At 40.5% G+C, this 23,668-nt stretch overlaps 1 protein-coding gene across 2 annotated transcripts in view; it reads left to right on the top strand.

Moving 5' to 3' along the window:
• The first annotated feature begins 14,326 nt into the window (after nt 1-14,326).
• The window catches only part of rfc1 (replication factor C (activator 1) 1), a 54,490-nt gene continuing 45,148 nt past the window's right edge, over nt 14,327-23,668 (top strand). For both annotated transcript variants that reach the window (XM_088342758.1, XM_088342757.1), the window contains exons 1-5: nt 14,327-14,449; nt 14,752-14,868; nt 14,929-15,001; nt 15,719-15,835; nt 18,142-18,425. In XM_088342758.1, coding sequence (XP_088198884.1) covers nt 14,447-14,449; nt 14,752-14,868; nt 14,929-15,001; nt 15,719-15,835; nt 18,142-18,425 — 594 coding nt within the window. In that variant the 5' untranslated portion in view covers nt 14,327-14,446. The remainder of the gene's footprint in view (nt 14,450-14,751; nt 14,869-14,928; nt 15,002-15,718; nt 15,836-18,141; nt 18,426-23,668) is intronic.

Genomic DNA, 23,668 nt, shown 5'->3' with positions numbered 1-23,668 from the left:
TTTTTGTTTTTCTTGATTGTTTTCACTTTTTCCCTAAAATAAATTTAACGGTTTTGGTTTCTATCACAGGGGTGGCCAACCCGCGGCTCTCGAGCCGCATGCGGCTCTTGAACTAGTTTCATGCGGCTCTTTAGGAGCTGTTATAAACTGGTTTAATGCGGCTCTTTCGGAGCTGTAACATGACATGCATCAAGAATGTTTAGCCGGCACTGTAATTTGCCTTCCCTACAGCTAGATGGCACTCCGACAATGAATGTCTGTTTTAGTGACGTAAAACGAGCGACGAGAAAATATTTGTTTGACAAAATGTATTGTAGTCAATTTATGTGAAATAACCTCTCGAAATGGCAGGTAAAAAGGCACAGCCAAACTAAAAAATGAAGAACACAGGACGTTTTTGCCAGAATGGGAGAGTTTATATTATTTTATTGAACGTAATGGCAAGTCTATCTGCCTTATACGATACGTAACACGGCATTAGCACATTTCAAAGTTTCAAATCTTCAGCGTCAATTCAGCTCACTCCACCCTAACATCGAACAGGAATTTCCAAAAGGGACTGAACTTAGTAAGAAAAAGTTGTTGACTACGAAAAGCAAAGCAGAAAAACAGTTGCATTTCTTTCAAAAAAAAAATATGAAACACTGAGACCGTAACGCTTGCTTCGTATCAGTTAGCTTGGAACATAGCACGGTGTTGTGCCCTTTTCCGACTTCTATGCAAATTCCCCCCCCCCTGATCGTATTCTATATAAAACGCTTATTAAAACAATAAAGCGAGCTAATTAGAGTAATTGGGAGATCCTAGTCTCTATAACGCGTTTATTTAAACAAAGCGTGATCTTATTCTACAAATTGCGTTTTTTAACGCGGATGAAAATGTCACCAACGTCAATGTACGCTTCCGACAAAAGCGATCGTATTCTATATAATACGCTTCAGCAAATAAACGCGTTTTATAGACTAGGATCTCCCAATTGTTATAATTAGCTCGCTTTATTGTTTTAATAAGCGTTTTATATAGAATATGATCGCTTTTGTTGGAAGCGCAGCAGAATAGCAGAATGCGCGTTCACGCGAGGGGGGGAGGAATCTGCAGAGGAGTCGGATTTGGGCACAACACCTGTTACAAATTGCGTTTTTTAACGCGGATGAAAATGTCACCAACGTCAATGTACGCTTCCGACAAAAGCGATCGTATTCTATATAATACGCTTCAGCAAATAAACGCGTTTTATAGACTAGGATCTCCCAATTGTTATAATTAGCTCGCTTTATTGTTTTAATAAGCGTTTTATATAGAATATGATCGCTTTTGTTGGAAGCGCAGCAGAATAGCAGAATGCGCGTTCACGCGAGGGGGGGAGGAATCTGCAGAGGAGTCGGATTTGGGCACAACACCGGCAAACAAACTAACTGCTACGGATGGAGCGCCAGCCATCATCGGATCAATGAACGGGCTTGTGGGACTGTACAAAGCTGATCAAACATTTCCAGACCTTTGGGATTTCCACTGCATCATCCACAGGGAGCAACTCGTGTCTAAATCACTCAAATTTGACAACGTCATGAAACCTGTGAAGGAAATCGTCAACTTCATCTGCACACATGCGCTTAACCGGTGGATATTCAGGAATATCATCGCTGAACTGGACCAAGGACTTCCAGGTGACCTGCCGCTGCACTGCACTGTGAGGTGGCTGTCAAAAAGCCAGGTACTATCTCGCTTCTTTGAGCTTTTGGATCCAGTGAAACTGTTCATGGAAGAGAAGGACAAGGACTATCCCAAGCTCTCAGACCTCAAGTCGATAATGGATCTGGAACAGTGCTCACAATGTTAACTGTTGAAAATTATTGATATTATCATGTTGGTGTGGTTATTTTCATCAGATCTAGTCGAGTAGAGATTTGTGTATGCGTGTGTACATGATTAAAAGATGTTTATGTGTATAATGTGGCATTTTTAGTAACAAAGAAAAAAAATAATCAACTCGCCCCCGTTAACAACTATGATGTGGCTCTTTGTAGTAACACAGACGAAAAATTGGCTCTTAGTCGCTGAATGGTTGGCCACCCCTGTTCTATCAGATAACAAGGGATGTTTGAAAAATGAATCCAGATTTCTTAAAATTACTAATGTGGGCTCACAATACAAATGTGAATTGATTTTTACAATCTTGACTATACTTGCATGACATCCTAACTTTAGGCTGCGTCCCATTCTTCGCACTTTCACTCGCTATGTGCCCTAGTCACTCGGTTTGCGCGTTCACGTGAAAATGGGGTGTGTCCCGATACTCTCAAGACCGAGGCAGAAGTGCCCTCAAACCAAGTCGTAACCACTTCAAGACCGAGGGGGCTCTCGACCTCACTTGGCAGCGAAGTGACTACCCAGAAGGCTTTGCGAATTCTCAATATCAACAAACATGCCCGAAAAGGAACCACACAAATGTAAGTAGTTTTCCACAACCACGCATGTATTTGCAATAAAATGTATTGAGATATCTTAGTTAGACGTAAATGCAATAGAAAATCGTATTTTCGCGTTAAAACACGAACATTGCAAAATCGCTACTTTACGAAGTGCACTAATCTACCAAGGGAGCTGGCAAAAAAAAAACCTTCACGCTACAAACTGTAAAGTAGGATAACTGTGCAGAAAATCACGGTTCAGCCCATCCCTGTTTTTATCTTAAACGAGTCGTGCTTTTCATGTACATGGCCAGTCGCTAAAGGAGCATAGTCAGAATACCGTTCTGGACATAAGCGCTTGTTTACTGCACACAATTTCGGGTGTCGTGTTTTATTTACAATATGATTCTTTCATGTGAGATCAGAATGCATTAGTTTTCATCATGCATTACGAGTAATGTCTCCGAATTTCACGTGGAAATACAGTTGAAACAAACTACTATCACATAGTTCACTGTCTTCTCTGTAAACACATATTAAGTGAACGAATTACCTTCTCAAAATGTTGTCCAAATGTGGAGACAATTCTAAAGCATATGTGATGCTGGCCAATAGAAGGCTCATACAGCCATAAGAATAACATGTCAATTTCATGTCTCACATCAACTAGTTGAGCATCGTATACACAGTTGTTTTTGTACAATACATCAGCATTAAGTAATTCTTGTTTTTTCCACCCAACCTAAAGGCCATTGTAGAACGTCCCGTGGAAGAGCTGGTCACCATCACAGCTACCACGCCATCCACACCACCGGGCACGTCGTTGGCACCTTCTAATCCGGCGCCAAACCCCAAATCACCCAGAAAAAAAAAGGAAGCACGATACACTCCTTGACTTTTTGAAAGTGGAGTCTGCCGGAGTGAGGAAAAGTCTCGAAGAAACTGTGGCCAAAACTGAGCGGTTCCCGTCCTTTTTGGGAAGCTCGTGGACAAATTTCCAGAACAGTGACATCTCTGCAATGTTTCCCTTTGTTTTATAAAAGGAAAATATTTTTTTTTATTAAGAACTCAATGAAGTTCCAGTTTGTGTTTTCCAGCTTCATGGAAGTATTGGTATATTTTTGTTAAAATTTGTGACACATTATTTATTTACTATTATGTATTTTGGCCCAATGTGAGTTTGTTTTTCTGAAAGTAATGTATTATTTAAGCTGGAGTGATTTGTAGTTGTTTTCTGTCCAACAGTCACATAGTTCACACGCAGTATCTCACATCATTATGAAATAAACCACCAAGGTGTTACTCAAAATGAAGATGTTTATTGAATAGTAATGCAGAAAAGCACATAATGCAAATGTGGGTCTGACTTAAAGAGCCTAAAATATGGCTTTTGGGCAATTTATTCCATATTAACTGTGGACAATTCTTTGTACGGTGGACCTGGGAACCCTGAAGACCCGTGACACCACACGGTAGGACAGAGCGTGGGCCAGCCAGTACACGTAGATCAGGACCTCCAGCCATGGCCCTGTTCCCTCTTTAGCAGCTCCTGCAGGGCCCACATAACCTTCTTGCTCAACCTTAAGTCCTGAATGAGTTCTGACTCCACATCCAACCATAAGCACAGGATGGGAACATTCCTGTCCAACCTGTCCATGCTTATAGGACAGCCACTCTGGAACACAATAGAAAACAAACATTTTAGACATAAATGTGGGCATAGAAAAGAAAAAGACCGCTTTAACTGTGATGTAAGCATCATGAAAAAATGTTGAAATTTTTTTGGTTTGAACAAATTTATTGACACTAATAACAAAAAAAAACAATCATGACAATCACAACAGCAATCAAGCACATTCACAATATTATATTCCAATATGATGTTATTAACAGCAAACACAATGTGAGGGTTTGAACAACCCTTCTCGAAAATCCTATTTGCAATCAAGCATATTCACAATTTCATTATACAAAACTCAATTCCAATGAAGTTGGGAAAGTGTGTTAATTGCAAATAAAAATTGATCCAAGTAAATTGCAAATTCTTTTCAACCCATATTTAAATGAATGCACAGCAAAGACAACATATTTATTGTCTTCACTCATAAACTTTATTGTTTTGGGAGAAAATCATCAACTCTGTAATTTGATGACAGCAACACGTGCCAAAATAGTTGGGACAGGTGTCAATAACTACTCAGAAAGTGGATGAATGGAAATCAACCAACTATTTGCAGGTGAACAGATGAATTAGCAACAGGTGAGAGTTGTTACTGGGTATAAAAAAGGGAGACCCGAACAAGCTAAGTCATTCACATGCAAGGATGGGGCGAGGTTCACCTCTTTGTGAACAACTGCGTGAGCAAATTGTTGAACAGTTTAAAAACAACATTCCTCAAAGTACAATTGCAAGGAATTTAGGGATATCATCATCTACAGTCCATAATATTGTGAAAAGGTTCAGGGAATCTGGAGAAATCACTGTGCGTAAACGGCATGGCCGTAAACCATTATTGAATGCCCGTGACCTCCGAGCCCTCAAGCGGTACTGCATTAAGAACCGACATCAATGTGTAAAGGACATCACCACATGGGCTCAGGAACACTTTGGAAAACCACTGTCAGTCAATACAGTTCGACGCTATATCCGTAAGTGTGGGTTAAAACTTTATGTTGCAAAGCGTAAGCCATTCATCAACAACATCCAGAAACGCCGCAGGGTTCTCTGGGCCCGAGCCCATCTAAAATGGACTGATACAAAGTGGAAAAGTGTTCTGTGGTCTGATGAGTCAGTTTTCCAAATTGTGTTTGGAAATTGTGGACGTCGTGTCCTCCGGTCCAAAGAAGAACAGAACCACCCAGACTGTTATGCACGCAAAGTGCAAAAGCCAGCATCTGTGATGGTATGGGGGTGCATGAGTGGCCAAGGAATGGGTAACCTGCACATCTGTGAAGGCACCATTAATGCAGAAAAGTACATTCAGGTTTTGGAACAAAGTATGTTGCCATCCAAACAGAATCTTTACCATGGGCGCCCTTGCTTCTTCCAGCAGGATAATGCCAAGCCACACACTGCACGTCTCACGACAGCGTGGCTTCGTAGTAAGAGGGTGCGGGTGCTTGACTGGCCTGCCTGCAGTCCTGACCTGTCTCCCATTGAAAATGTGTGGCGCATTATAAAGCGCAGAATAAGACAAAGGAGACCCCGGACTGTTGAACAGCTGAAGCTGTACATAAAGCAAGAATGGGAAAGGATTCCACTATCAACGATTCAACAACTAGTCTCCTCACTTCCTAAACGTTTATTGAGTGTTATTAAAAGGAAAGGTGATGTAACACAATGGTGAAGAAGCCCCTTTCCCAACTACTTTGGCACTTGTTGCAATTATAAAATTCTAAGTTTATCATTATTTGCTTATGGAAATAAAGTTTATGAGTTTGAACATGGATAATCTTGTCTTTGTGGTGTATTCATTTAAATATGGGTTAGAAAAGGTTTGCAAGTCATTCTATTCTAATTTTACTGACATTTTAAACTTTTTCCCAACTTCAATGGAATTGACTTTTGTATGATATCTTTGTTAGTGTCAATAGATCTGTCCAAGCCAAAGTCGATTGTCTTTTTTGGTCTGAACAAATCCCTTGACACCAACAACAGAAAACAATCATGACCAAACAACAGCAATCAAGCACCTTTTTTATATCCAATGACAACTCTTTTGAATTAAATTCCTTATGAACTAAGGTTTTTGGGTCGTACAGGGAAGTTTGGTGACGATATTATGTCAGCTTAAGGGTCAGGTGGACTGTTCTTGTGTTTGTTTACTTTTCGTCATGTCACACATTCAAGACCCCTACTATGTGTCATAAAATGGCATTAAGATACTAATAAGTAGATTGCCATTTATGTCTACACAAACATAGGGTATTATGTGAACGTGCATTGTATGTTAACTCTTACTGTATTTGACCGAACGGGTCATTTTTTTACTGAGTGTACGTACCTTGTAAAGGTGAATCAGCACTACAAAGCGCCGAAGCTGTCTTCAGTATAGCACATTTCTCCTCCGTTGATTGGAGACACGGAAAAGATGATGAGCTTTCAGGCAATCGGTAATAACACAGCTGTAGCGGGCATTTTTAACGTTGCACGAAATCTCCAACTGACACACTACAGGTTGAGACTCGAGTTGTTTACATGTGACGTAGGCCTATACGTCACTAAGGTCTACAGCCAATTAATATTACCGCCATCTCCTGGACAGGGGTGGAACCTTGCAAGTCTTGTCCAAACCTTTTCCACTTTGCACTCCACTCGATGAGGGCACTCCTCTATCGAGGGACCTCACTGGAGGGTTCTCGGGGCCGAGTGAGAGAAATGGGATTGGGCCTTACTATATTTTCCCAACTGGGGCTCAAAATTATACAGTTGTGAAATATCTTATTGAAGACACATGGAAGTACAGTATGAATTAAATTAAATCTACATAAAGAGCCAGATTTACATTAAGAGTCAGTAAATGGAACAAGTGATGGTAAATGTATATTATAAAATGGTTTCATAACAAAATCAATATTCATACCTGGTTACTCTAGATAAAAACATGCATTTCCTATTTTGTTTGCAGTACTTTCGATCCACATTGCCCACCTTCCTGGCAAATTTTGTTTTAGGTGCGCCTTATAATCTAGTAAATGCAATATGTTGACTTCACAGCCACGCCAGTAAATGGTCAATATTTCAGAGAATGCTGTTTCCTTCTGTTATTCTCATACGTTTATCATTTAAAATAAACGAGTGGAATAATTTATTTTAATTATTTTTATGTGGCTAAATATTTTCAGATTCCCTTAATATTACAGATTAGAGACAACTTGAGTTACTGACTCCCAAAAGGTTTATATTTTTATGTAACGATCTTTTTTTGGTTTTGGTTTGAACAAATTTATTGACACTAAAAACAGAAAACAATCATGACAATCTCAACAGCAATTAAGCACATTCACAATATTATATTCCAATATTACGTTTTTAACAGCAAACACAAAGTGAGGTTTGAACAAACCTTCTCGAAAATCAAACATATTCACAATTTCATTATATAACATCTTTGTTAGTGTCAATAGATCCGTCCAGGCCAAAGTCGATTGTTCTCGGTCTGAACAAATCCACTGACACCAACAGCAGCAAAACACAGCCATCAAGCATATTCACAATTTTTTTATATTTGACAATATGACGTGACGATATGACGTTTTAACATTTTTTCCTGACATTTCCAACATCAATTAAACAATTTCAGAGTTATTTTCTTTTAACAGTAGTTAACCAGCGTGTAAAAGGCAATACTATTGTGCAAGGGCATAGCTCTGCCATCCCACCCTCCCAAGCAGCATTCTTCCAGTCCTCTGTGTGGGTCCTTTCCCTTCTGCGTGGGTCCTCTCCCTTCTGGGTTCCACAACCCAGGCCGTTGCTGCCGGGACTCCCACAGCGTAGCTCCGGCTCCCCCCTCCGGGTGGGTACAGACGAGTCTTCTTTATGGCTGCGTCCTAGGCCCGCCGCTCGCAGATTGTATGGTATCTGCAGCCATTTGGAGCACAGCCACGGGGGGGATCTGCCTGCACCTCCATACCAGCAGGTTTCTGGAGGTCCAGATGGCGTCCTTGATGGCGGCGAGAGTGAGCCAGTCCCTGGCAAAGTCGTTCCGATGCCTCCTCGACCGACTCACCCCGTAAAGCACGTACTGTGCATCAGGGACCTCTCCTGCTGGCAAGTCCGGGAACTTTCCTAGTTGTTCGGCCATTGTCCACAAGACCTTGGCAGCGCTGCACTCACAAAAAAGGTGCCTCACCGACTCCTGGGCGCCACAGCCAGGTCGAGGGCACGTCGAAGTCGCTGACATTCCTCGGTGGTGCATTACAGCTCTGACTGGGAGAACTTCATGAGCCACCATCCATGACAAGTCTCGTAGTCTGTTTGGGAGGGCAGGATGATTGACGTTGCTCCAAACCGTTGTGGAATCGCCAAACGCAAGCCCCCGCACAGGGCTTACTGTAGCTCGCTCTTGCACAATAGAAATAAGGGCCCTGTGGTTTTGTAAAGTGTGACATTCTTGTGTTTCCAAATCAAACTTCTTCAAAAAAGCCCGAATAAAGAGATGTGTTGGTGGCAAGTTAAACGAAACTGGAATCAAACGATTGTTTGGTACAAGCTTTAGCTTCCGCAAATATGAGCCCATCCAAAAACGGGTCATTGCTTGACTTTTCGGGTTGTTGGGTGGGCCCACAGCGTTTTGGAAGTGGAGAGAGACATATTTGCTTCCCAGGAAAAGCTGGAGGTCAGGCACTCCTTTCCCCCCTTTTTCCTTTTTCTTTTTCATTGTATCTCTTTTTATCCTTTCCCACTTTGAGCCCCAGACAAAGCGAAAGATGGCTCGGTCCATTTGTAACAGCACGTTTCTTTTAGGCATAAAAATTAAACTGATTGACAAAAGCATTGGGAGGATGATCGCTTTGATGATTAGGACCTTCCCCTCTATTGTCAGTTTTCTTAGTGACCAAAAAACAAGTTTTTGCTTAACTTTCCTTGTCACGTCATCCCAGTTGGTCTCGCCTCCTCCATCCGCATTGAATTTTACCCCTAGGATTTTCTGGTCTGTCTTTAACACCGTCAGCGGGAGTCCTGCCTTTTCTGTCTCTTTCCACATTCCATAAAACTTCACTTGCGATTTTTCTCTATTTAGCCTTGAGCCAGACGCCCTCCCAAACAGGTCAGTCAAGTCAAGGGCTCTTTCAACAGATGCGCGGTCAGTACACAAAATATTAAAATCATCCATGTACAAAACACACTTGGTAATTTGTCCCCCACTTCCTGGGATATTGATGCCTTCGACAAATCTATCTTTTCTTAACATTTGTGCCAAAGGTTCAATGCAAAGAACATAGAGAAGGGGAGACATAGGGCAACCTTGACGTACACCGCAGTTGATCTCGATTGCTTCCGATAAATTCCCGTTAATCATGAATTTGCTGTAGATGTCTCGGTATAGCAGTCCTACCCAATTGATGTATTTTTGGGGGAAACCACATTTTTGCAATACCCTGAAGAGGTATTGGTGCGAGACTCGATCAAAGGCTTTTTCAAAGTCTAGGTTTAGGACCGCTAGTCGCATGTTTCTGTCTCTTGCATAACAAATGGTGTCACGGATCAGCATGAGACTGTCGCTGATCTTCCTTCCCACAATGGCACAGGTTTGGTCTGGATCAACCAAGTCTCCCAAGACAACAGACATTCGTGTTGCTAGAAGCTTGCTGAAAATTTTACAGTCCACGTTTAAAAGCGTTATGGGTCGCCAGTTTTTTAAGTCAATTTTGTCTCCTTTTTTGTGCAATAGAGTAACTATCCCGATTCTGAAACTGTCCGGCATATGGTCTCGACTGGAAAATTCGTTAAAAACAGTTAACAGATCTGGTGCTAAAATATCCCAAAAAGTCCGGTAAAATTCGAGGTTGAGTCCGTCCTCCCCGGGTGATTTGCCTTTTTTCATAGTCTTTATGCAATCATTCAGTTGGTCTTGGGTAAAGTCCGATGTTAAAAAGGGGTCTTGACGCACTGATCTTGAAATATGATCTAATACATGCCCCATTTCATTCTCATATGTTTCTTTCTTTTCAAATAATTTTTTGTAGTAGTCTTCGACCAATCTGGTTATTTCACTACTTTCCTTTGTTATTTGCCCGTTTTCGTTTTGAAGTTTAAAAATCCCCTCATTTTTGCCCATAATTTTTTTAAAAAAGTAGCGTGTACATTTTTCCCCTTCTTCTATTTCTCTTTCTCTGCTTCTTATTATGATGCCTTTGCTCTTTATTTCCGCCAAAGCGTTTAGTTCTTGTTTGGTCTCTTTGATTTCATCATTAAAGTCCATCCCCTTTTCTGTTAGGATGAAATAGCGTTGGAGTCTTCTTTGTAGTCCCGACATGCGTTTCATCTCTTTGAGTTTCTTGTTTTTCCCTGCATTTTTAAAAAAGGTCTGTGTTCGTTTCTTTGTCATTTCCCACCATTGTGCTCGTGAATCATACGAGTCTTGAAGGGTCTGCCAGTCTTTGTACAGCTCCCTGTATTGTGCGGCTAGAGCCTCATCCTCCAGCAGGGAGCAGTTTAACTTCCACAAACCCTTCCCAACAGTCATACCTGAAGGAAATGAGAAAGAGCAGGACAGTAGCAAGTGATCCGAAAAAAAAACTGGAATTAATCTTGCATCACTCTGTGCTAAACCCCTCGTAAATATGTAGTCTATTCGAGAGGCTCTGGCATTGTCACTACTGAACCAGGTGAAGCCCTCCTCTCCTGGATGTATGGATTTGAAACAGTCCACCAGTTTAAATGTCCGGCACATGTCTTGTAATAAAGTTGATGTTTTATCTACTTTAAACTCCTCATCATTCCTCTTTCTATCCTTCCTACTTAAGATGCAATTAAAATCTCCTCCCACGATTAGTGGTTGATGGCCTAGCATATACGACTGGATGTCCTCTAAAAGTTCGTACCTGAGTTGTCTGTCGGCATGGCCGTATATGTTAATGAGGTTAAAATCATTCCCTATATAAGAAAGTCTTGCTAAGATTGCGCGTCCGTCTCTCATCACAGTACTCCCCTTTATGATGAGTTGAGGGTTGTTTATTAAAATGGCTACCCCATCGTTACGGTTTTCATTCGAGCCACTCCATAATGACGGATATGGCCAAATCTCTTCCCACTGTTTATAATTTTTTAGAAAGGGGATGCAGCATTCCTGTAGTAAAAACACATCCGTTCTGATAGTTTTTAAGAACGATAAAACACTGTGAGCCTTAACCTTTGATCTCACACTTCTTACATTGATAGTAGAGAATGTAATGTTCATAATTGTTGTAAAAGTATTTAAACTAGTTAGACAAAACTGGGGGATCTGAGTCCATTCTTTGGTGATCGTCGAGATCATCGAGGGTGTCACCTGTGTCAGACACATCACTTAAGAGTAGTACCTCATTTTGAGACTCACCGGGGAAAACTCTGGGACCCTCTGACTCTCTGTCTGTGGTTCCAGGTCTTCCCCTTTTTTCTGGGTTAGGGGGTGAGCCAGAGGACCTATCAAGGGGTCTCTTACTTCCTTGCCCACTAAGGGTCAGGTTTTTTCCCTCCCCGACTTCCTCCGTCTCAACTTCATACAGTTCCCTTGTGGGCTTATTCACCGGCAATCGGCTTTCTTCTAAATCTCTTATCTTTGTTTCTGGTTTTTTCACCACTCCCAATTTTGTCTTACTTTTACTCCTCTTTCCAGTGCCCGTATGGGTTTTTGGAGAGTCATTCGCCTTTTCGATTTGTTTGTCTTCTCCAAATCCCGGCAATGGCGTAGCAAACAAATTTGCTAATTTGAACTCTCTTCCAGGCCCTTCCTGATTAATATGTGTTTTCGGAGTGGCAGTTGCTTTTTCTATTCGTTTGTCATGTCCAAATTCAGGTATTTTATGAGAAATCGAATTTGAATTTCCAGGTTCTTCCTGTTTCAATTTTGATTCTCTGGTCTCTGCTCCAGGGGTTTTGGTAGGTACATCTGTTTTTTCAATTTGTTTGTCTTGTCCAATTTCTTTGTGCATTTCTTGATCAATTTCATTGGGTATTTCCATAACTTTATTCATTTCCTGTTCATCTTCATTGGGTATTTCTATAACTTCATTAATTTCTTGTTCATTTTCATTTTGTATTTCCATGACTTTATCAATTTCATTGTCTTTGTTATCTTTATTCACTTCATTGTCTTTGTGACAATTATTCATTTCATTATCTATGTTGTCTGACATAATTTCATTGTCTTTGTTATCTTTATTCACCTCATTGTCTTTGTGACATTTATTCACTTCATTATCTATGTTGTCTGACATCATTTCATTGTCTTTGTTGTCTTTGTTAACTGCCTTCCTAGCTTTCAATTTGTTAGCAAACGAATTCGGGCAGTTTCTAAAGAGGTGATTCGTTTCTCCACAGAGATTGCATTTTCTGCTATTGCTACATTCCTCAAAGGAATGTCCAATTGTTCTGCACTTTCCACAAAAAATTCGATCACATACCTCAGCCAGATGCCCATGCTCACCACATTTGCGACAGAGTTTTGGTTGCCCTTGATAGTGGATAAAGCCACGGTTTTCCCCCAGGAATATAGTCGACGGAATTTGTTTCAGTCCCTGAAAGCCCTGAGGATCTTGCCGTAGTTGGACTGGTACCCTCCAGGCACCATTCCAATAGCCTTTCTCACACCTCACCTTCATAGCCTGGCCTTTTACTGAGCAGTATCTACTCAACCAAAAACAGACGTCATCAGCACTGATCATTTCACTAAACATTCTAACAACGACAATTTTGTTAGTATTATCAGTCAGCTTCTCCACTGTAAATCCTGAAAACTGGGACCTCACTCCCTCAAAGCGATTCCAAAACTCTTGATAAAGAGCTGCCGTTTCAAAACTCACATCAAAGCCTTTGCCAGAAGTCATTTTTATGACAGCATATACCTCCTCCTTTTTAAACTTCAGAATCTTCTCAACAAACTTGTTAATAAAATCCGTCCTTGACATTCCCTCCGAAACTGCCACAACATCTTTGAGCAAGAATCTCACGCAGTTACGTCTCCGCCCGCCGGTATAATGCCCGGCCATGGCAGGACTCGGCTGCTTTACTTCTAACTATGTTAAAATGGTTAGAATTGTAAAATTAATAATTAACAATACTCTTATAACCGACGCCAATGACAGTATAAACGCATAGAACGAGCAGTGCTAACCTGATGCGTCCACCATCAACCACTACGGCAAGCTGTATGTCACCAGCCCAGCTGCTAAAAACAGTCAGATAGTTCAGTCAAACCTATTACCCACTTAACATTCCGAATATTGTTTAACGATCTTGGAAATTGGAAGAAAATAACTTGGTTTGCAACGTTTAAAAGAGGTGGGCGATTCTTTGTATTTGGGTATAGATCCTATCCATTTTAACGTAAGGTAGTATCAATCCATGTAGATACTTATTGGAATAGTGATCATTGAATCATTGATCCGCACTGCTTGCATTTGTCTGAAATTGTGGGAGAGGGTTGGTAGAGCGATATCACACACGTGGTCGTGGGATGAATATGGTGAAAGTATGAAATGCCTGTTTCAAATACAGCCCAAATGCCAACTAATACCCCAAAAAGACGAAAAGGTGGCTGTTAAGTTGAACCCATCATAGAATTTTACACAGAGTACTTGCAAAGGAGCTGCAATGATGATTTCAGCCAGAAGATGACGTCAGCAAATACAATATTTTTGAAGTTGCACGCAACACATTTAAAAACACATCACTCCTTGTTTACTTTTCAAACAAGCTGATTACTTATATTCGTTGGGCCAATTTCAATAACATCGAATTGTCTGTTTTGTATATTAAGTCGTTTTTAATCGGGTGAAGAAGTTAAAGTTACCTCTACATTATTTCTGATAGCTGAAATCTTCATTCAATATGTTGTCTGAGTGATAACAAACAAGGGGCTCGCTATTCGTTTATATATTTCGCTGATGTGTTTTTATTCTAATTTTCTATCAGAACTTGACTTTCACATTCAGTGGGCAAAACCAAAGCAAAAAGACTACCAAGAATAACGAAAAAGAAAAAAACTTAAAGAAAGTAAAAAGAAAAGTGAAAGTAAAACTAAAAAAAGTAGGTACTAAAAACAAAAAAAAAATACGACACCACAGAGCATTGCAACATATCAAGAAATGCCCATTAAAAATCAAGCACTCACGATTTTTAATGAGTTAAAACGTTTTTAGTTTCATTACTTTAAAAATAATAGCATGAAAAAATATATATACCAGAAAAGTTGTCTGTACGGTATAATTTTCGACGGGACAATTTATGACGTCACTCTTTTGCGACAACCGAGTCCAGCTTCGCGCCAAGTAGCTGCTGCGGGCTTGCCTTTTTGACAACAAACCCGAAAGACGGCGTGGAAGTGTCCACGATGGTAACGTCTCTATTAATTATTTTCTTTGTCAAAATATCTGTGTCAAAAATCCTATTTCCCCCCAAAAAATCGCAAACTCTGCATTGATCTCAATAGATTCGTGCAAAACTCGCGTTCAAAATAGAGCCACTGGCTTAACTCGTCAATTGGCCATAAACATTAACGACATTAAATTTGATTTGTAAATAAAATATTTTATTCCTGGTGCGCTCAGAAAAAAACTTGTGCAACAGTTTCATGTCAATGAGTTTATAATCGAGTTAGTGTTAATTGATCTTCTTTCACGCTTCATTTTCTCTCAGGACATTCGGAAGTTCTTTGCGCCCTCGGCACCAAAAGCGACTCAAAATGGAAATGCAAGCACCAAGAAGAATTCTCTTTCCTCAGAAGAAGAATCGAGTAATAATAAAGAGACCAAGGTAGGAAAATGTCACTTAAAAGAGGATGATTGTCTCATGCATTGTTTTTTATTGCTTCAGGTGAAAAAGAAAGATAAAAAAGTGACAAGTGTGTCTGACAAAAAACGGAAAAAGCATGCAATCATTGAATCAGGTAATTCTAATGCTTTAACACCATCACACTTTTATTTATTTCGTGTTTTCAACGCTGACTTTGAAAAATCTTGCCTTTTTGGTCAAATTTAGATTTGAAGTTGCAGGGAACTTGTTGGGCTTTGAAAGTGCTTGAATTTGGCCATGAAAATGGTGTATGAACCCTGAAATAAATCCTTATATTGCACTCACTTGCTATTAAAGGTACATTGTGAAATGATAAATTAAAGATAGAAATAGCAGGTAGTAAGCTACCCAAGTGTTTGTTGAGTTATCCTATCTATCCACCCTGGTCATATTCCTCAAGACAGGTGACCGACAGCAAGACAAACGCATACAAAAAAAAAAGCCCCAATATTTTTCCATTTTGCCCTCCGTCTCTTTCTTGTGTCAGTATAAAAAATGAGCGGCCTTGTCACATCGAAACTCCACCCTGAGTCAAAGCCAGCTTCAAACAACTCTCTTTACATTTGAAATTCTTTAAAAAACTAAGGTTTTTATTTTTTAAATTGAATATTTTAAACTGAACTTTTAATTCCGGTAATTTTTGAACGGAACTTTGGTGCATCCCAGCTTGCTACTTTTTATTTTAGCTTGAAAAGCATTTAAGCTATTAATATTTTAAATGAGTATGAAAATGGCACAGCATCTTTTTAGTGATTCACCAAGACTACTTGGAGTTTTAATAAATTGTAGTGCTTGCTTTTGACCTGCTCAGACTCTGACTCGGAGGATAGAGGCAAAAAGGCCAAGAAATCACCTAAGAAGAAACAAAAAGGCAGCGAGGCTGCACAAACGCCCAGAAAAGAGCCTGTGCATTGCATCCTGGAAACAGGTAAAATTACGTATAACATAGACCTCCGGGACAAATATGCGTTCTAAAGTGGGAATTGCAAGGTGTTGTATGGCGGGGGAATGAGATCTATGATAATTCGCTAATGTTATGTGAACCATTGGTACCCCCAGGTAAGAACATTCAAACTGTATATACACATTAAACTGGGGATTTCAATACTCATTTGAGGTGGGTCTACATGCCTGAAAGAAATCTCTTGAGGGTTGGACTAGTAGGCTTAAGAGAGAGGAAGAAAAAGAAAGAGAAGGAAAAATTAAAACATAACAAGAAAGACAGAAAAGGTGAGAGATTAAGGGAATTAGAGGAAGCACAATGGAGAGAGAAAAAGGAAAAAAGAACAAGAGAAAGAAAGACTGAAAAGAAAAAACAAGGAGAGTGAAATAAATGTCAAGAATGAGAGAAGAGAAAGAAAGCAAAACGAGAGAGTTGTAGAGAGAAAAGGAAAAAAGTGATAAACAGTGAAAGGGACAAAAAAGAAGAGATTTAAAGAGAAAGAATAGAGAGGGAGAGATAAAGAAATACTACTACAGTTGCTTTGCAAGTGGTGCTTCGCTTGGGTGATATCAAGTAGACATATTAAAAACTAGTGTCATCTCTGCGCCTACAAATTCTGTCCTTAAAGGTTATGAACAGAATCCGTGACTCAGGGCAACTCCCACTGGATACAAATCTGTCTTAGTGCCGGCAATGCGGACCAAACTCTGCCACCGGGTATATAGGGGACCCTGATTAGACTGCGCCGTACCCCATACTCCCTGAGTCCCCCCCCTCCTACAGTGCTCTCAGAAGCACACGGTCTAATGCCTTCTCCAAGTTCACAAAACACATATAGACCGGATAGGCAACCTTTTATGCACCCTCGAGGACTCTGCATTGCCGATTGTGTATAGCTGGTCCACTGTTCCACGGCCTGGACGAATACCACACTGCTCCTCTTTAATCAGAGATTCGACTCCCTGATGAACGCTCCTCTCTAGTACCCCCGAATAGACCATGCCAGGGTGGCTGAGAAGTGTGATTCCCTATAGTTGGAGCGGTTTCCGGTCCCCCTTTTTAAAAGGGGGGGGCAACCACCCCAGCCAGCAAGTCCAGAGATACTGTTGCCGATGAAATTCCGATGTCCACGCAATGTTGCAGAGGCTTGTGAACCATGAAACGGCCACAACATCTAGAGCCTTAATCAGCTCCAGGCGGATCTCATCCACCCTTGCCATCAAGGAGTTTTTTTTAACCACCTTAGTGACTTCAATCCCAGAGATATGAGAGCCCATTTTAAAATCCCCAGGCCCTGCTTCCTTAAAGGAAGACGTCTTAGTGAGATTAAGGAGATTTTCAAAGTATTTTGCACATCGCTCCACAACATCTTGGGTCAAGGTCAGTAGCGCCTCATCTCCACTATACGTAGTGTTGCTGGATGCTTCGCTCAGACTCTCACAAGATGGTTGGATCTGCCGAGTCGTACTGGCATCTTCCCCCACCATCGGAGCCAACTTACCACCAGGTGGTGATCAGTTGACCGCTCTTCCCCTCTCTTCACCCAAGTGTCCAAAACATGCGGCTGCTGGTCCGATGAGATAACTACAAAGTCGATCATCAAACTAGCCTAGGGTGTCCTGGTGCCAGGTTCACATATGGACACCCGTATGTCTGAACATGGTTTTTGTTGTAGACAAGCCATGACAGTCAAAGAACTCCAATCACGAAACACTCTAGTTTAGATCTGGGGGGTCGTTCGTCCCAATCAGGCCCTTCCAGGCTCACAATTCTTGCCCACGTGAGCGTTTAAGTCCCCCAGCAGTACGAGAGAGTCCCTAGGAGGTGCGCTCTCAAGCACTTCCTCTCAGGACTCAAAGAAGGGAGGTTACCCTTAACCGCTGTATGGTGTGTAAGCACAGACAACAGTCAGTACCTGTCCCACCTCCTGTAAGCGGAGGGAGGTTACCCTCCCATCTACTAGGGTGAACCCCACCGCACAGGCAATGAGCTGTGGGCCAACTAATATGCCCACACTGGTTTTGCGCCTCTTGCCATGGGCAACTCCAGGGTGGAAGAGAGTCCAACCCCTTTTGAGAAGATTGGCACCAGAGCCCAAGCTGTGTGTGGAGGTGAGTCTAACTATATCAACTTGGAACCTCTAAACCTTACACACCAGCTCAGGCTCCTTCCCCAGCCAGAGAGGTGACATTTCACACATTTCGGTAAGCTATGGATGCTGAAACCTGGATGTATACTGTACTAGAAAATTTTTATTTGTGTGATTTTAAAAAAAACCTTTTCCTTTTTAGATTCAGACAGCGACAATTTTGAATCTTTGAAGAAACCGTCCAAACAAAACAGCACCTCTTATAAAAGCAAGTCAAGTTTACGCATGAAAGAAGCAGCAGATTCTCCCATTTGGTCAACTACTCACTCCAAAACTGGGGGCAAAGGCCCTGTCATGGCCATCACCCCCAAAACCGCGCCATCCCCTGAAAGAAAAAAAACCCCAACTTCCGTGTTTGACTACTTCGGCAGCAAAAGTATCCAGCGTTCCGGCAAGAAACTGGTCGCCAGCGAAAAACGAAAAACTGTAAGTAACAATTTTAAATATTTCTCTTAATTTGCTTTATGTGTAGGATAGGGGTCTCCAACCTTTTTGAAGCTGAGAGCTACATTTTGGTACTTATTAGTGAAAAGAGGGCCCTTTTTGATATACATTCCTAATATAACTTATCTTGTACTTCTTACTTTGTTGTTTACTATGTTATTACAGGTAAATATTGGAAATAGAAAGAAGAGAAAAAAGACAGAAAGAGCAAAGAAAGGGGAAAAAGAGAAAGAAAAAGAAAGAAGGGACAGGGAAAATAAGAGAAAGAAAGGAGAATTAAAAAAAGAGAGGGACAGAAAATAAAAGGAGACACAAAAAAGAAGGGAGAGAGAAAGAATAAAAGGGATATGCAGGATGTAGGGTCAACCCCTAAGGTTCCGACAACTTGCCGGCGGGCTACTGGACTTTTGATATATACATACACTTGTGACACTGAAAAACGTCATGTCACATATCATTGGAAAGCTTAGAATATATTCCTCAGAATAACACCACAATCAGTCTGAAACAAGATACTCAAAAACTATAAAGCCAAGGTATCTCAACATTACGTCCCCTGGCCGTCTTTCAATTCTTTGAATGTCCCCCAAAATGACTTTGTTACATCAAGGACAATCCATAGAATGTTACAGTGTAAAATATTTACTCCAAAACACACGATATTGCCGACATAAATGGGAATCTGCCTTAAAACCTTTTTTGTTTTGTTGGTTGTTGCTTCTTAAAATGTGTTTGTTTCGCTCTGAAACTCCTTTGTAAATAAAAAGACTTATAAAATTCTTCCTGATATAGTAGTTAGCCTCTCCCCTTTCGATTGACACCTTTCTGGGCCAATAGCAGGCTTTTTTCACGGTCCACAGCCCACATTGGCCTATTACGGACCTGTTTGCTAAAATGGATATCAGCTCCAATAGGTTCAAATATCATCAGCCAATAGATAGATAGATAGATAGATAGATACTTTATTCATCCCCGAAGGGAAATTCACTTTTCCAGCAGCATCCCTAAGCTGAGAACAATCGAAAATAACTGAGAACAATCGAAAAATAACACGGGAGCTGCTGGAGTGGCTGCCATTCGTGACGGCGCCGGAGAAACGATTCAATTTGAATCATGTACAAACAAACAAACAATTGAATCATGTACAAGAAACGATTCAATCTGAATCATGTACAAACAAACAAACAATTGAATCATGTACAACAAACAAACAAAATATTTATGTTTCAATAAGTGGAGTGTTAATAAAATGGGGGGAAAATAATTTCTGATACTGATATAACCAGGTAAAACTAATTTTAAGTTACCTGTCCAAATGAATGTTGTGCCATCTCACCTTTCCCACTCTCTCTGCTCGCTCCTGAAACTTTATCAAATAGTCCAAAATTTTACCTCATCTTCTCCGCTCACCTCGTCGTCCTCTTCTCCTTCCACTTCGCACTACAGAGACTTAATAGTAACCAAGGCAAATGATGCTGGACAAATTTAGTTAACCAATGCAATTTCCAGTATAATTTCAAACTATTTATCAGGGTTTTATCCAAATCACTGCCTAAAATAACTTGCACAAGGATATCCGTGATTCATTTTACACACCATTATTACGTGCAAGTGTTCACAATCATTGATTGACTACTGGAAAGATAATTGAAACATTTATAACTTTCACTGTGGCCAAAGAATTGACCTAATAAAATACAAATTTGCCAATGTTTTAGTGTAGTTAAGTAGTCGTCTCCAAATGGCAACTTTTAGAAATGCCTAAACTTAACCTAAGAAAAATATGTAAAATTCAATGTTTAATTTTTAGTTTGTGATCAATTTTGACAAGGAACCAGATAAGGCTTCAAGCTATTGTCTCACCTGTGTTCCAGCTAAGATGGCCGTGCTACACAGATCTGCTGGCATTTAATTGCAAAAACAAATTCCTTTTCCAACAAACAATTTACCAACTAAACTTTTCTTTTAAATGTCTTGTTCATAAACACATACATCTATACCAGGGGTCTCCAACGTCGTTGCCACCGGCACCAGGCTGCCCCCTAAAGACAGTTGAGGTGCTTGCAAACCTGTTCTTAAAGTAGCTCACCAGTGCTTGAGCTTTGTGATTTTCTAGTAAAAAATTTTTTTTTAATGTGCTGACTCAGTCTATTAATCCCTTTTTTAATGAGTAACCTGGTAATAACAGTAATAAAATGCTAAATTTGTTATTTTAGAAATTTAAATCAATTTCAATTTATTGGCTACATGGACAAAAAAAATCTATTCAAGTGTTTATAATTATTTTTAAGCAATTAAGAGAATAGAATGAGAATCTATTCTTGTCAGGACCAGGACAGGAGACGTGAAGCAGAACCCACTCGCGTAACATCACTCAGTTTATTGGAGAGAACAGGAATGAGCGCACACTCGATCCGGGGATCGTTGGTCGCAGAAGTAGATTGATCGGAACGAGGAAGTGGTCAAAATCAAACAGATCATGGCGAGAACAAAAAGGAGCAAAACACAGGCAAAAACGGAGATTCACTGGGCTTGGCAAAACAAGAGCAGAAAAACAAAGGCAAAATGGGGATTCACAGGCTTGGCAAAACAAGAGCAAAAACGCAGGCAAAAACCGGGGATTGACGTATCACAACAGAGTTTAGCAGGAGTTTCGCAGACGCTCCGACACCAGGTGACCTACAAGACAGCGTTTAAGTAGTCAGGAAGCAATCTGTCAACACGGTTCAACTCGTGTCCATGGGTGGGGCCAATTGGGCGCCGTGGCATCCGTGACAGAACCTGGCGCCACACGGTGGGGACCAATTGGGCGCCATGGCAACCGTGACAATTTTTGTTTTAAACAAATGTGTTTATTAATCTTTTTGTTTTATTTTACAGGAAATACAACCAACTAAATTCCAATTTATGGGTTTCACAAAGCGAATGAGCAAGAAAATGTGCAGTTTTTTTATAGCTGACTACCTTTCTTAGCTATGTAGCTCGCTAACTTTCTACATTTTTTTAGCTATTTAGTAAGCTATCTGGCTACTTTTTTTACATTTTTTGCATGCTAGCTAGCTAACATTTTCTCTCTTTTTCTAGTTATTTGCTAGTTGACCTCCTTTCTAGCTAACTGGCTATTTTTTTATCTTTCTATTTGGCTAGTACCGTATTTTCCGCACTATAAGGCGCACCTAAAAGTCTTAATTTTTTTCAAAAGCTGACCATGCGCCTTATAACACAGTGCGCCTTATATATGGCTCAATATTAAATTCGCAAGGTCTCGCAACTTACTCAACAGCCGCCGACTCGATTTTACCCCGAACGTGGAGTAGTCCGCGGTGTATGCTGGGATTTATATACCGGCGTTTCATTGGCTAACCAATGTGTCAATCATCATTTGAATCGATCACTATTGGCTGAAGTTATTCGGAGCCTCAGATTGGCTAGATGGCCAAAACAAACCCTGCAATTGGCCGAGTTTAGCAATGGCGTAGCAAGTCCGCGGTGTATGCTGGGATTTATATACCGGCGTTTCATTGGCTAACCAATGTGTCAATCATCATTTGAATCGATCACTATTGGCTGAAGTTATTCGGAGCCTCAGATTGGCTAGATGGCCAAAACAAACCCTGCAATTGGCCGAGTTTAGCAATGGCGTAGCAAGTCCGCGGTGTATGCTGGGATTTATATACCGGCGTTTCATTGGCTAACCAATGTGTCAATCATCATTTGAATCGATCACTATTGGCTGAAGTTATTCGGAGCCTCAGATTGGCTAGATGGCCAAAACAAACCCTGCAATTGGCCGAGTTTAGCAATGGCGTAGCAAGTCCGCGGTGTATGCTGGGATTTATATACCGGCGTTTCATTGGCTAACCAATGTGTCAATCATCATTTGAATCGATCACTATTGGCTGAAGTTATTCGGAGCCTCAGATTGGCTAGATGGCCAAAACAAACCCTGCAATTGGCCGAGTTTAGCAATGGCGTAGCAAGTCCGCGGTGTATGCTGCGATTTATATACCGGCGTTTCATTGGCTAACCAATGTGTCAATCATCATTTGAATCGATCACTATTGGCTGAAGTTATTCGGAGCCTCAGATTGGCTAGATGGCCAAAACAAACCCTGCAATTGGCCAAAAAAGATGTGTCAAAAATCAGTTAAATCGATCGCTATTGGCTGAAGTTAGTCAGAGCCTCCAATAGGCTAGATGGCCAAAACAAACCCTGCAATTGGCCGAGTTTAGCAATGGCGTAGCAAGCTTAGCAAGCTTGCTAAAGTACACCATAAAGAAACATGTTTTATTAGTCTGTATTTGCAAATAATTTACTCTCCTGGATTTACTTCACTAACGGTTGTAAGAAGACCATGATTGTGTATCATTATTGAACGTGAGAACTTAGGTGAGTTATGCGGCTTTATATTTTCCCGGTATCTTGTTTTAGAACGATCTTGATGTTGCTGTGATGAGTTGAGTGAATTAAACTCAATTCCAAGTGTTTATTTTTATATTCACAGTAAAGTTGTGAGCGAAAAAGAAAATAGAAACATAGAAATGTTTGGCATTTCTTGAATCCCAAGACTTCAACCTTCCGAATGATATTTGAAATGACGCATTTAAGTGACATCGTACGGACACCGCATCCGCACGTGTCTACGACACGTATTTGCTTCTTTGCAAGCTTTGGGAATGTTAAGGGGGTAATCAGTTTGACTGAATCATCTGACTGTTTTGTCGACGTTCCCATTGTAGCGCCTTATAATCCGGTGCGCCTTATCTATGGAAGATATAGGACCAAAAACAATTTTTTTGGGGGTGCGCCCTATAACCCGGTGCGCCCTATAGTGCGGAAAATACGGTAAGTTGGCTTTTTACTATTTGACTAAGCTATCTAGCCCCCCCTTTTAGTTTTTTATCCGTCAATTTTTTTGAGCTAATTATCAAGCTCCTTTTTAGCTATTAAGCAAGCAATCTAGCTAGGTTGCTATTTTAGAAATGCATATCAAACTTTGGTGCCCTTCACGCTAATTGTTTACAAAAAGTAGCTCTCAGCTTAAAGATTGGAGACCGTTGATCTATATAATACTAATTTTTATTATTACTATATTAATCACTAAATCTGGTATGTTTATTTTTTAAATGTACTCCATATACATTTTCCATAATTTGCCACAACAGTGTAGAACTTTAAGAGTGTTTTACACATTTAAAATAAATAAGTAAGGAGAGTAAAATTT

The sequence above is a fragment of the Urocampus carinirostris genome, chromosome 8 (assembly GCF_059441175.1).
Source record: "Urocampus carinirostris isolate Australia breed hairy pipefish chromosome 8, RoL_Ucar_1.0, whole genome shotgun sequence".
Lineage (NCBI taxonomy): Eukaryota > Metazoa > Chordata > Actinopteri > Syngnathiformes > Syngnathidae > Urocampus > Urocampus carinirostris.
Note: the sequence above shows the minus strand (reverse complement) of the source record. Positions and strands in the feature narration are given on the sequence as shown.